This window comes from Gymnodraco acuticeps, unplaced genomic scaffold (assembly GCF_902827175.1).
Source record: "Gymnodraco acuticeps unplaced genomic scaffold, fGymAcu1.1, whole genome shotgun sequence".
Classification (NCBI taxonomy): Eukaryota; Metazoa; Chordata; class Actinopteri; order Perciformes; family Bathydraconidae; genus Gymnodraco; species Gymnodraco acuticeps.
The window spans coordinates 997,313-1,008,666 of record NW_022992081.1 but is presented as its reverse complement, the minus strand read 5'-3'; the positions used below and the strand labels follow the sequence as shown (position 1 = coordinate 1,008,666).

General features: G+C 39.1%; 2 protein-coding genes across 3 annotated transcripts; both read left to right on the top strand.

Moving 5' to 3' along the window:
• Positions 1–56: 56 nt before the first annotated feature.
• ntan1 (N-terminal asparagine amidase) lies at positions 57–4,810 on the top strand. 2 transcript variants are annotated; one of them, XM_034202389.1, is made up of 10 exons: positions 57–343; positions 687–789; positions 1,148–1,213; positions 1,305–1,413; positions 1,496–1,569; positions 1,667–1,717; positions 1,800–1,853; positions 1,944–2,041; positions 2,907–3,020; positions 3,456–4,810. In XM_034202389.1, the coding sequence occupies exons 1-10, from the start codon at positions 263–265 to the stop codon at positions 3,618–3,620; spliced, it is 915 nt and encodes a 304-aa protein (XP_034058280.1). In that variant the 5' UTR covers positions 57–262; the 3' UTR covers positions 3,621–4,810. The 2 variants fall into 2 exon arrangements, with proteins under 2 accessions (XP_034058280.1, XP_034058279.1); XM_034202388.1 differs by having other exon boundaries at positions 1,664–1,717.
• Positions 4,811–5,400: 590 nt separating this feature from the next.
• LOC117537289 (mpv17-like protein) lies at positions 5,401–8,713 on the top strand. The gene is made up of 4 exons (XM_034202470.1): positions 5,401–5,989; positions 6,951–7,021; positions 7,139–7,168; positions 7,652–8,713. Exons 1-4 carry the CDS (start codon positions 5,683–5,685, stop codon positions 7,895–7,897), a joined length of 654 nt encoding a protein of 217 aa, XP_034058361.1. The 5' UTR covers positions 5,401–5,682; the 3' UTR covers positions 7,898–8,713.
• Positions 8,714–11,354: the final 2,641 nt, after the last annotated feature.

Below are 11,354 nucleotides of genomic sequence, written 5' to 3'. Positions count from 1 at the left end.
GTGCTCGTGTACACGTTCGTGCTTTCTAACGGTTGGTGGCGGTGTGTCAGCAACTGGGTGTTAAGCCTCATTTTTTGGCGAAGAAGAAGAAGAAAGCCTTCCAGGAAGTTCACACGATTGGACTGGATTTGCAGCAGTTACTGCGATATATTCTGTTAAAATATGAAATATATAAATATTAAGCCATACAATAATAAGAAGTAACTGGCCTTTAGAATAGTATGAAAACTTGGAGTTTGCATAGTGGACCTCGTTTAAGGAAATGCCGTTGTTAATTCAAAATAGAGCACTTGACCGCATTACCTCGACAGGGGAGCTGTTCGACAGACATCCACATTTAAAGGTTTGTTTCCAGAAAGTGTGGCAACATTTAGCTTGTAGAGAAACTGTCAGCAGTTACATTTACTTTTCTGTAAGTGAGCACTTTATGAAAGACTGGATAACACCAAATGGGTATTTATATACTATTTATAACAGCATGGGGGCGTTACATATGGTGGCAGACGCAAATCAGTCAGGGATAATACAACTATCTGCCAAATTATGATTTTTGTTTTGACATCTAATAAAATGTAGACCTGTGAAGACTAATTATTATCAATTTCTGTTAGTGTTTTGATTTCAATGTTAGAAATCCACAAATTAACATTAACGCAACACATTTATATTTTACTCTAATGTCACAGGAAAATGCAAGAACATTTCGCTCCCAGCCACTTGTTGATGTCGACCCAAAGTGCCTCTTGTACGTCCAACAAAGAGAGTTTGCAGCAACAACACCAGCAGACAGTAAGTAACACCTGGTGATTGGTACAGACCATCCAAATATCAGACCTTGTCTTTTCTAAGCTCAGGAAATGTTACTGGGAAATATATGTGAAATATATAAACTTCTTGCTCTGAAGAACTAGACATATGTGCCCTTACGTTTTGGGACATTCTCTTAAAGAGGCCCTATTATGGTTTTGGGGGTTTTACCTTTCCTGTAGTGTGTTATATAGGTTTTTGTGCATGTCAATAGTTTGAAAGGCTGAAATCCCAAAGTCCAGGCCAGAGGGAGTTTCTCTCCCACCCACCCAGATAGTAGTATAAGTAAAAAATATTCGGTCATAATAATAATAAATGCTTTTTATCTTCCCTTTGACAGAATCTGTTTCAGTAATCGGATCTGGTGATGCCACCACCTGCCATTTTGTTGTGCTGCGACACACCGGTAACGCTTCTTTCATTGAATTCTCACTGTGGGCCCTATTCTGCATGTGTATATATAGTAAGGATATATGCCATCATTTTTTTTTTCTTAGGAAGTGGAGCTGTTTGCCTTGCCCACTGCGATGGTTCCTGCACCTGGTCTGAAATCCCGCTTATTGTGAAAGCTGTGACATCACTGAGTAACGTCAGTAAGGAGGGCAGGTACGAAACACACAAATAAAGATCAATAATCAAAGTATCAATTATATTCCTTTATACTTTTACTTTACTTTCCACTATGCAGACTTGAGCTCCATCTTGCTGGAGGATTTAACGATGAGTCCAAAACATCCCATAAACTCAGCCTTAACATACTGGGTATAGTCTTTCAAATTACCTAATTGTAATAATGCTGGCAGCATTTTAGCTTTGTAACACTTACAAATCATTACTTTTTAAAAACCTTTTACAGCAGCTTTCCAGAAACAGAAAGAGGAAATTCATCTGGAAACATGCTGCATCACAGGTAACTTTGTTACTCATTTACTACTGTTTATAAAAAGTTCACTTCTTCATCCAGCTAACCCTTCTGATCTATTTTTTTGTAGAAATGAATGACATTGTTGTTGATGGAAATCATAGTCCTGTAGTATATGGCATAGGTGAGTGATGAATATGCTACTTAGTGAAATTGGTGCTTTAATGGCTTGAAATCTCTAATATATTGTGTGTCTATGTCTGTTTTTGTACAGGTGTAAATGTTAATACAGGGGATGTGTTTCCTTCATCATTTACTCACAAAGGACCAGCAGAGGAGCTGCGGTCAGCAAGGACCTTCACTGGGGGACAGGTACCACAGATATTTAATGATCTATTCCACTTTTCTTTTTAATGATAAACAAATAAAAAATACTGATTTCCTCTTTAAATGAATAATGTGGTAAATGTTTTATAGGTATAACTAAAAGGACACAATAAAAGGTTACAACAATCAACAGAAAAATTATTGGCAGATATTTTGATAAATATAATTTGTAAGCGGATACAAGCGGCCGAGATGGGTTTTCTCCGCAGGGTGGCTGGTGTCTCCCTTAGGGATAAGGTGAGAAGTTCGGTCATCAGGGAGGGACTCGGAGTTGAGCCGCTCCTCCTTCGCGTCGAAAGGAGCCAGTTGAGGTGGTTCGGGCACCTAGTTAGGATGCCACCTGGGCGCCTCCCTAGGGAAGTGTTCCAGGCACGTCCAGCTGGGAAGAGACCAAGGGGTAGACCTAGGACCAGGTGGAGGGATTATATCTCTTCGCTGGCCTGGGAGCGCCTTGGGATCCCCCAGTCAGAGCTGGTTGATGTCGCCAGGGAAAAGAAAGTTTGGGGCTCTCTGCTGGAACTGCTACCCCCGCGACCCGACCACGGATAAGCGAGAGAAGATGGATGGATGGATGGATCATTTTTAAGCAAAACGACAATTCTGTATTTAACATCTCAAATATGGAGAATTTCTGCTTTCCATTGTTTTATATCCTAATAAAGTGAATGTCTTTGGGTTTTGGACAGACTAAACTTTAAAGAGATCTCCTGGGAGTGTTAAAAACACGGATTGACTTATATCAAAATATTAAACAGCAACAGGAAATAAACAGCAGATGAATTGATAATGATTGGCAGCCGTAGACGCAATCTCAGTGCAAAGATTATTAATTATGTTTTTTTTCTTACAGATGGCAGACATATATGACTCGAGTCGAGGCCTCGTTAAAATTGGCCCTTGCAGTTGGTCCCCAAATCTGGATATCGGCTTCTGGTTGTCACAAGAGGATGACACTATTTTGAAGGTAAAGGAATATGGAAGTAAATAGTCATAAAAAGGATCAACATCATCTTTTGTTATACTTTCCTATGTTTCACGCTTAATTTAAAGAATCTATATGACATTGTATCTTGTAGATAAATAATCATTATTACAGATCCAGGGGAGGGGGGTGATGTTATTTCCAAGATCAGAGTTGTACATTTCTGAGAAAAAACGTGATAATAATATAATGATGGGGAAAAAGCCCCTCACACTTTGTAACTTTAATTTAAAAAAAATGTTGTCATTATAACACATTCATCATTTAAATTGCAATATTTTTTATTTCTGAATGTCGTGCTTATATCTTATATCTAAAATGTGCCCTTTTTTATCACAATATTTCTAAAATGTCATCTTACCACTTTTACTAGAAAGTGTCATAACAATCTTTGACTGGTATCTCTCTCTTGCCCAGTACCTGTCCACCTCTCCGCTGGCTGAGCCACCTCACTTCGTCCAGCACATGAAGACCACCATCCAGTTCCTCCTAGAACACCCCAGCTCTGACAGCCTGTTCCCCGGGGGGCAGCCGCAGCTCTACCACAGGTCGGAGAGGGGGGACTGGGAGAGGGCTGCGTAGTCATAGAGCCTGCCTCTCACTGGACCTTAACATTCAACCTGTTTTTGCCTCTCGCTCAATGGATACACTATGACCCATCCACTTGCTGTCTGTTTTTTGTTCATCGTGTCTTATCATGGAGGTATCCCCCCCCCCCCCCCCGCGCTGTATGTCTCATCTGGCTGGTCCAGTAGAGAGAGCAGACGAGTACAAGTGAAGCTGTTCATGCCTGTAACATTTAATTTGTTCCCACTCCTAAGATGTAAAGTCTGCAACTTGCATAACACCTGCTGTTGCAGTAAGTTAATGCCCCACTATGCTTGACTGTTTAGATTATCAAAGGAAATAATTAACAATCCTCCTGTCATATGCCCAGTAGTTAAGGTCTGAGACCGCGAGCGATTACAATAGTTATCATTTGGTTTTAAGCTCAAAAGAGATGGCTGCATTTTTTTCCAAAGCATCCTCTTATCTATTCATTTCCTGCTCTGCATGTTGGGGATATCATTTGACAGTTTATAGACATTAAGAATTCCGACTTCATTTAATTGCCTTTTATATTTTTGTCATTGAGTTGATGTTTTCAGTTACTCTGTCACCAGGTGTGTTTAACTAAAGCTAGTGTTAAGTCTGAAAACCAATCCATTTCTGAGAGATATAATATCAGTCTAAAACATACATATGATTTGCAACTGCATGCATGTTGTGTGTTTAGTAGGGCTAAACATGTCAAATATGTCAAATTTAAAAAAAAAAAGCCCAATCTACTTTTTGAGGAAAACTACAAGTGGGGAACTTGCTGCAACACAAATTAAGAATACATTTATTTTTGGCATTTTGTCTAAAACATTGAGGATAATATGTATTGCTATGCCTTCCACTAAAAACGCAACTTCCTGGGGGAACGAAATATAATATTTCCTCATATACTGCTGTATACTTTGCCATGAATGTGTGTGTTTTAGGAAACTTGCATGTGTAAATGTGTATAGCTATATGGATCCTTGTCAAACGCAACAGAATATGATTTTACTAGATGTGTTTTTTGAGATTGTTGAAATGAAATCAACACCATATACTTTATAAGATCTTTTCATCAGCTGTGTTATTCAGAAGGTTGACAGGTGCTTAAAGCATTCAGTGCAACTTCATGCAACTTGTGAACATACTGTACCTGTTGCTAAATAAATGTTAACCGATCCAATCTAGTTTAAAATGGTCAACAATTGATTTTCTTCAGAGTGGAATATCACAATTTTGGTTTCAGGAATAGCGTTTGCCAACTACTAAGTCCACCATTTGAGAACATTGTCATTAGCTTATGGTATATTATATGGATATACCATATCACTTTCAATTCCCAGCTATTATACCGGACAATATCAGCCAATCAACCGATCAATAACAAGTAGCTGCATCACAGAAGTGGTTCCATTGTGAACATATCATGGCTCAATGTTTAATCTGTAGATATCAGTATTGGCCCAAATTATTGTATTTGTCAGTGAAGTATGGTTGCACATGCATATGTGTGGACAGGTAGGGGAGGGTACAGATACATCTCCCTTTCATGGAGGTTTATTTCACTGAAGCTGTTCCTAAAGGTCCCCTAATCTCCATTGATTGATAGCCCGTTTAACTATCACTCTTGTGGTAGTATTTGTATTAACATTCTCTCTTTCAGATTGAGCTAATGGCTGCTCAATGCTTTCACTTTTGCTCCGCCCTCAGCTGTGTAGTCATGATTTTTTACGTAAAAAGGGGCGTAGCAATTTTACGCAGAATGAACCGACCGGCCGGTGTCACACTGACAGGTCCCATACTGGGAGTCGAATGGTGCATGACGAGCAAGTATCCCAACTGAGACTACAGGAAAATACAGGAATAATACAATAAATATACATTTTGTCGTCTCAAACCCGTATGAACCTTTTCCACCGAAATCTGGACGGGACTACAGTGTGAGTGATGCCGCGGAGATATTCAGACAGAGATACCGCCAGTGTTATTTGTTACATTTAGCAAAGATTAACCTAACATTTCGCTTACACCATATTAAATATCACTGTGTTAGTTTAAAACAATGCGGCAGGCGTTTTTGAGAAATGTCCGTCGGTTTCCGTGGGTCACCAACGTGACAATGTACGGCTGCCTGTTCGCGGGAGGGGACTTTGTCCACCAGTGGTTCTTCTCGCGCAGGGAGGAACTGGATTGGCGACACACACGGAATGTCGCCGTGGTCGCGTTTGGTTTCCATGGAAACGTCAATTTCTTCTGGATGCGGTTCCTGGAGCGAAGGTTTCCCGGGAACTCCATCCGGGTGGTGCTGAGGAAGCTGCTGCTGGACCAGACCACCGCCGCCCCGCTGGCCGTCAGTGTCTTCTACACGGGTCAGTGTGTGTCAGGGAGCCGGTGCAGGACGGCTGCTCCCCTCAAAACATATCCCGTATCTGTCAATTTGTAAACCGAGCCTAGTAGCTCATTGTCCTGGAAACATACCATGGCCATCAGAGGTCACATGAAAGTCAGCAATTATGATCCAAGCAGATAGTTCTAGTCTGGAGTAAAGGGAGAAGGGGATTCAAGATGGTATTTGTCACACATGGGCTGAATACAAGAGCCTCAAGTCAAATCTTGTTACAAAATGTATATACAAACTAGTAAACTCAGTTAAAATAGAAAATGAAAGTAAAAAGAGCAATGAACAGTGCAGAAGTGCAACCTAGCCTGTAACAGAGTAGCTGTATTGTATACACAGATGAATGTCCTTGGGTATAGCCTATAAAGAGTTCATTGTTTAGACGTGAGTTATGTTGCCAAGACTTTGTGGATAGAAGAAAGTCCCAACATCAGGATTAGTTTTCCAACAAGGTCATTGATTTCTAAAACAGGCAAAACTGTTGAGTCTTCCCTTTAGAATTCTTATTACTGCTATAACACAATAAAAATAAGAAGAAGTTAGTAGTTCATGTGGGTTTTTATCTAAATGTCAGACTAATAGAAACAATCATTTTTGATGATCTGGCAAAAAAAAAGAAGCTTTTTGTACCTCAAATCTTCTAAATCTGACAAACCAAAAACAGAAAACTACATTAAGATAATAATTTGCTTCACGTATCCCATAATCTCTAATGCTTCTACTGCTAATTTTTGTCGCAATATGTACCAGAATATCACGAAAACAGTTTGAGATTAAATTAGATATTGTTGACATTATTTTCCCTACTCCTATAGGACAAACTACATCTGTGTGTATTCAAAGTCCACTTTCACTCTCTGTCTGTTCACCTGCCATCGGTCACATCAGTTCCCAGCTGACAGAAATCAACTTTGTCTTGTTTTTCCACCCAGGTGTCAGCTTCTTGGAGGGCAAAGATGACATTTTTGAAGACTGGAGAGAGAAATTCCTGAATACCTATAAGGTGAGAGACGGGCTGTCACGACATGATCCCCAGCACCTTGGAGCGCTCAGGTCTGAAATGTAGTGCAAACTGTGACGTGTTGTGACAGGTGTCTGCTCTCTGTTTGTCTCTTTTCAGACGGGGCTAATGTTCTGGCCATTTATGCAGGTAAATATTAACAACTCCCTTACATATTCTAGATAATATATTGTGAAGAAAATCCAAGATCAAAGGTCCACTTGCTAATGATACTTAGCTTTCAATCACTTCCTCCTCCTGAGTATAACTTTATGTGTTGTAAGTAGACCTTTGAGTTTAGATTTTCTTCACTATTAAAACTTGAATTACCTTATTCATTTCGAATGCTATTTAAAATAAAAAAAATCTCCCCTTATTTTGCTAATTTTGAAACATTAACCCATATAATTGTAACACCTTTTCAAAATATCATAATGACATAAAAATGTGTTAATTCAAACAAACTGATGTAGTTCGAATTAGAGAGTAGAGTTTCTGTATGTCATCTCAAACAATAATTGCGCAAGAAAGTTATATTTACTACATCTCAATTATAATCTGGATGATTTATTGATTTGTGATATACCAGCACAATGATATAAATATATTTTAACCATCATGTTTCTCCCTTAGTTTCTGAACTTTACCTTCGTGCCTCTGTACTTGCGGACCACCTTCACCGGCTGCTGCGGCTTCGTCTGGGCCACCTTCCTCTGCTTCTCGCGTCAGAGCGGCGACGGCACGGCTGCTGCTGCTCTGACTTGGATGTTCCCTCCTAAAGAAGAGGAAGGAGAATCCACAATGGAGAAAGTAGACTGCGAGGACCAGAAAGATGCTTCCAAAGAGGGACCAGTAGCATCCAAACCTACTCAGAACTGAAGTATGTTGGATCAGTGTCTGTAATGGAGGGGACAAAACAAAAAGGTGGTCCTGTCTGTGGTCCATGTTGCACTTTCACTGCCAGGGTTTGAGTTCAAAGTCTCTCTGAGGTTGAACTAAAATGCGTATCCTCATTACGCTCTAAGGTGCTTTGCGAAAGAGCGTCCAGCAAGTTGAATGTGTATATTTTTTAATATGCACATCACCTCACTGGAAACATGTCAATCAGTCCTAGTTATCCATCAATGTGCTATACTTGTCGTCCGGTTTGTTTTTATAAATGCAACCGTGTGTGTTCTCTCATTTCAAACAGGAGAGTTCCCTTATTTAATTGGACCATATGAAAATGATTCTTGATGACTTCTATGTCTGAGGAGAAGCTTTGATAATGATGGGAATGTGTGCAGGTTGATGATCTACATTCCTCTGCTTTTGTCTCAAAACTGGAATGAAAGTGGGGAAGAATGTTTGCCACAGTGCAGAGAGGCGGCTAATATATTAGCTTAGACTTCTTACTTCATAACATTGGCCACATTTCTAGACAATTCTTTAAAAGGGCCCTATTGTGCTTTTAAGGGGTTATCCCTTTCTTGTAGTATTCTAGGTATTTGTGCATGTTAATGGTCTTGAATGGCTAAAATCCCCACAGAGCAGTGTTTCTCAAAGTGGGGGGCGCAGAGGTATGACAGAGACCAGGAGAACAAATGTAAAAAAATTTATAAATAAATCATAATTTGAAAAATTATTGATTAGAAAATAATATGATAAAGTACAAGTACGTCTGGGTCTCTGTGTTTCATTCAAGCTCGGCTCTGTGTGTGTGTGTGGAACGAGCCATTTTGTGTGCGCGCGCGAGAGAGAGAGAGAGAGAGAGAGAGAGAGAGAGAGAGAGAGAGAGAGAGAGAGAGAGAGAGAGAGAGAGAGAGAGAGAGAGAGAGAGAGAGAGAGAGAGAGAGAGAGAGAGAGAGAGAGAGCGCACCGGTACCGGAGATCGTTGTTGTTAGCCTCTGGTGCTAGCGAGCTACGCTAACGGATATAAGGAGTTTTTTCAACAACAAAGTGGAGGAGAGTCCTCTCCTGTCAGACTGAGAGGCTCAGTGAGCTAAAGGACTCTCTCAGTGTTATCTCAGTGGGTCTCAAACGTTTTGGTCACCATTAATGTAAACAATTATTTCCGAGGCACACGTTTATACGATCATTATAGTTATAAAAAAACAAGAGAATAAATGAAAAACAGGTATGAAATACTATATGACAGTAAAACAAGAATAAAGTTTAAAAGGAGAGTGATTTGTAAAATATCCATAAAGAAAAAGAACATCTGTTTACACTTCTGTTTCATATGGGTGTTGAGAGATGTATCCATAGATCTCTTTATTTTGCTCTCAAAGTGCATCAGATTGATGCTTTTAACTTCAATATTTAAAACAAAATCTTCCCGGGGGAGCATGCCCCCGGACCCCCCTATGTTAGGGCCACTCCCCACTTATAAACATAGCACTTTACCCCCGCTTACACCTATATGCCGTGAGCTGATTATCGAGCCTTCATTGTGAGTCGCAGGTACACTGTGTATTTGCGTGGGGATTGTTGCAGTAGAAAATTCAACTGTAGCGCCCGGTACATTGATGGGAAACCCTAAATGTTTGAGCACCCTCTATGAAACGTCAAGCTTATGTTTTGTTTTTTGACCACACAGATTTATGGAGCATTGTTTTATTATCACTGTTCTAGCAACGGAATGCACACGTTGTTTTAGCCTGACAGAAAAAGTTTGAGACCCGCTGCAGTAGAGGAACAAAATACAAATATGAACCTGAACATTTGCATCATAGGGCCCCTTTAAATATCATTCTCTTTTCATTAGCATGAGTGCTAAGACAGTGCCTGACCTCGAAGGACTTTCTGCGTTGGTTCATTTACTTACTCTGGTACAAGAAGTGCTAAATAAACATTCACACAAGTACAAATAATCCATTATTCATATATTTTTCAATACACTTAAAAAACACTAAAACATATCTATAAACACATGTTTTTGATTTCCATGTATTCAACCAGAGTCACATTACTTCTAAATATTGTGGCAATGAAATACAGCTGAAGATGTTTGTGTCAAACATCCATTTACTTGAATGGGGAAATGCTGCCTATTGTATTTTATGTTAAATGTTATACAGTGGAGTGCACCATTTCATCAATTATAATAATATTTTATCCTTTTTTTTTTAAATGTTACCTCTTGCCAATGTTATAGGTGTCCTTGCCTGCAGTGGTTATTTAAATGTAATGTCAGATGCCTGCCAAGCAGTTTTCTATGGAGGTCATTTTTTTAAATAGCTGCATCACAAGAGCTGCCTACTATTTATATTTATAGAATTTTAAAGGGTTTAGATCAGACATATCTTTTGTCTCAGGCATATAATAACAAAAACATTTCATTAACTAGTGTTTCTTAACTTAAATTCCTGACAAATGTTTATTTTGTATTGATGTGTTTGGGTCTAAAATGGGGTTTGCGATTTTGAAGTAGCTAATGCCAGAGCTGTTGTGTGATTATATTATTTAACATGTCTCTCAGAAGTGAATGAATACTGTGAATAATAATTATATATGACAAATTGTGTTGCAAAATAGTTTTTTACCCAACATCCCTTTTATCAGACATCCTATAAATTGCATCCGTAGACTAATAACTTATTATTAGTATAGTACTAGATTGGTTGTTTCCTTTAATGTTAATGCTGATGTGCTATAACTGTCCCTTGGAGATTAAATCAATGAATATTCTCATCGTTCATATCAGCGATTGAGAACTAGGTAATATTAAACACATTATTTTATCAATTGGTGTTGATATTTTAAAAGATTCGATCACAATTGCACAAAGGTTGCACTTACTATGGTGGAGATGTATAACATTTGTTGTTTAATCAATTAAATTAAACCAATTGTCTTATCATTTGTTTTTCAGCCACAGCAACACAAAAAAACAGTTATTAACCTTGGTTGACCTTTGAACCTTTTATATTTTGATTTTTTTTGTTCTTATGCACACAATTCTATTTGATATTGTGTGTACCTCTGACATTTTCTCTTCAGAGGTGCATCCTTGGTGTGTTTATACAGAAATATTACTCATTCTTCCATACAACTCACACTTTAGAATCTGCATCTGCTCTGCCTCCACACATCCTTTGAGGCATGCAGCCTCAAAGGATGCAAGTTTTCCCTGCAGTCTGCGTTTCCACTCTGTTGGATCGCCCCCTGCTTATGAGACAAAAATGCTTCAGGCACCCATTACTAAAGTTGTTTCTTAATACAGCCTGTTATATTCCACTTCTCGATTATGCCAACCGGGCCCCCTCATGTGGAAACATCTGGCACTTATCCTTTGGCAGTTATTCTAACATGCCTTTCGACTCCACTTCGAGCGTTAGAACTATTAACAAAGCAC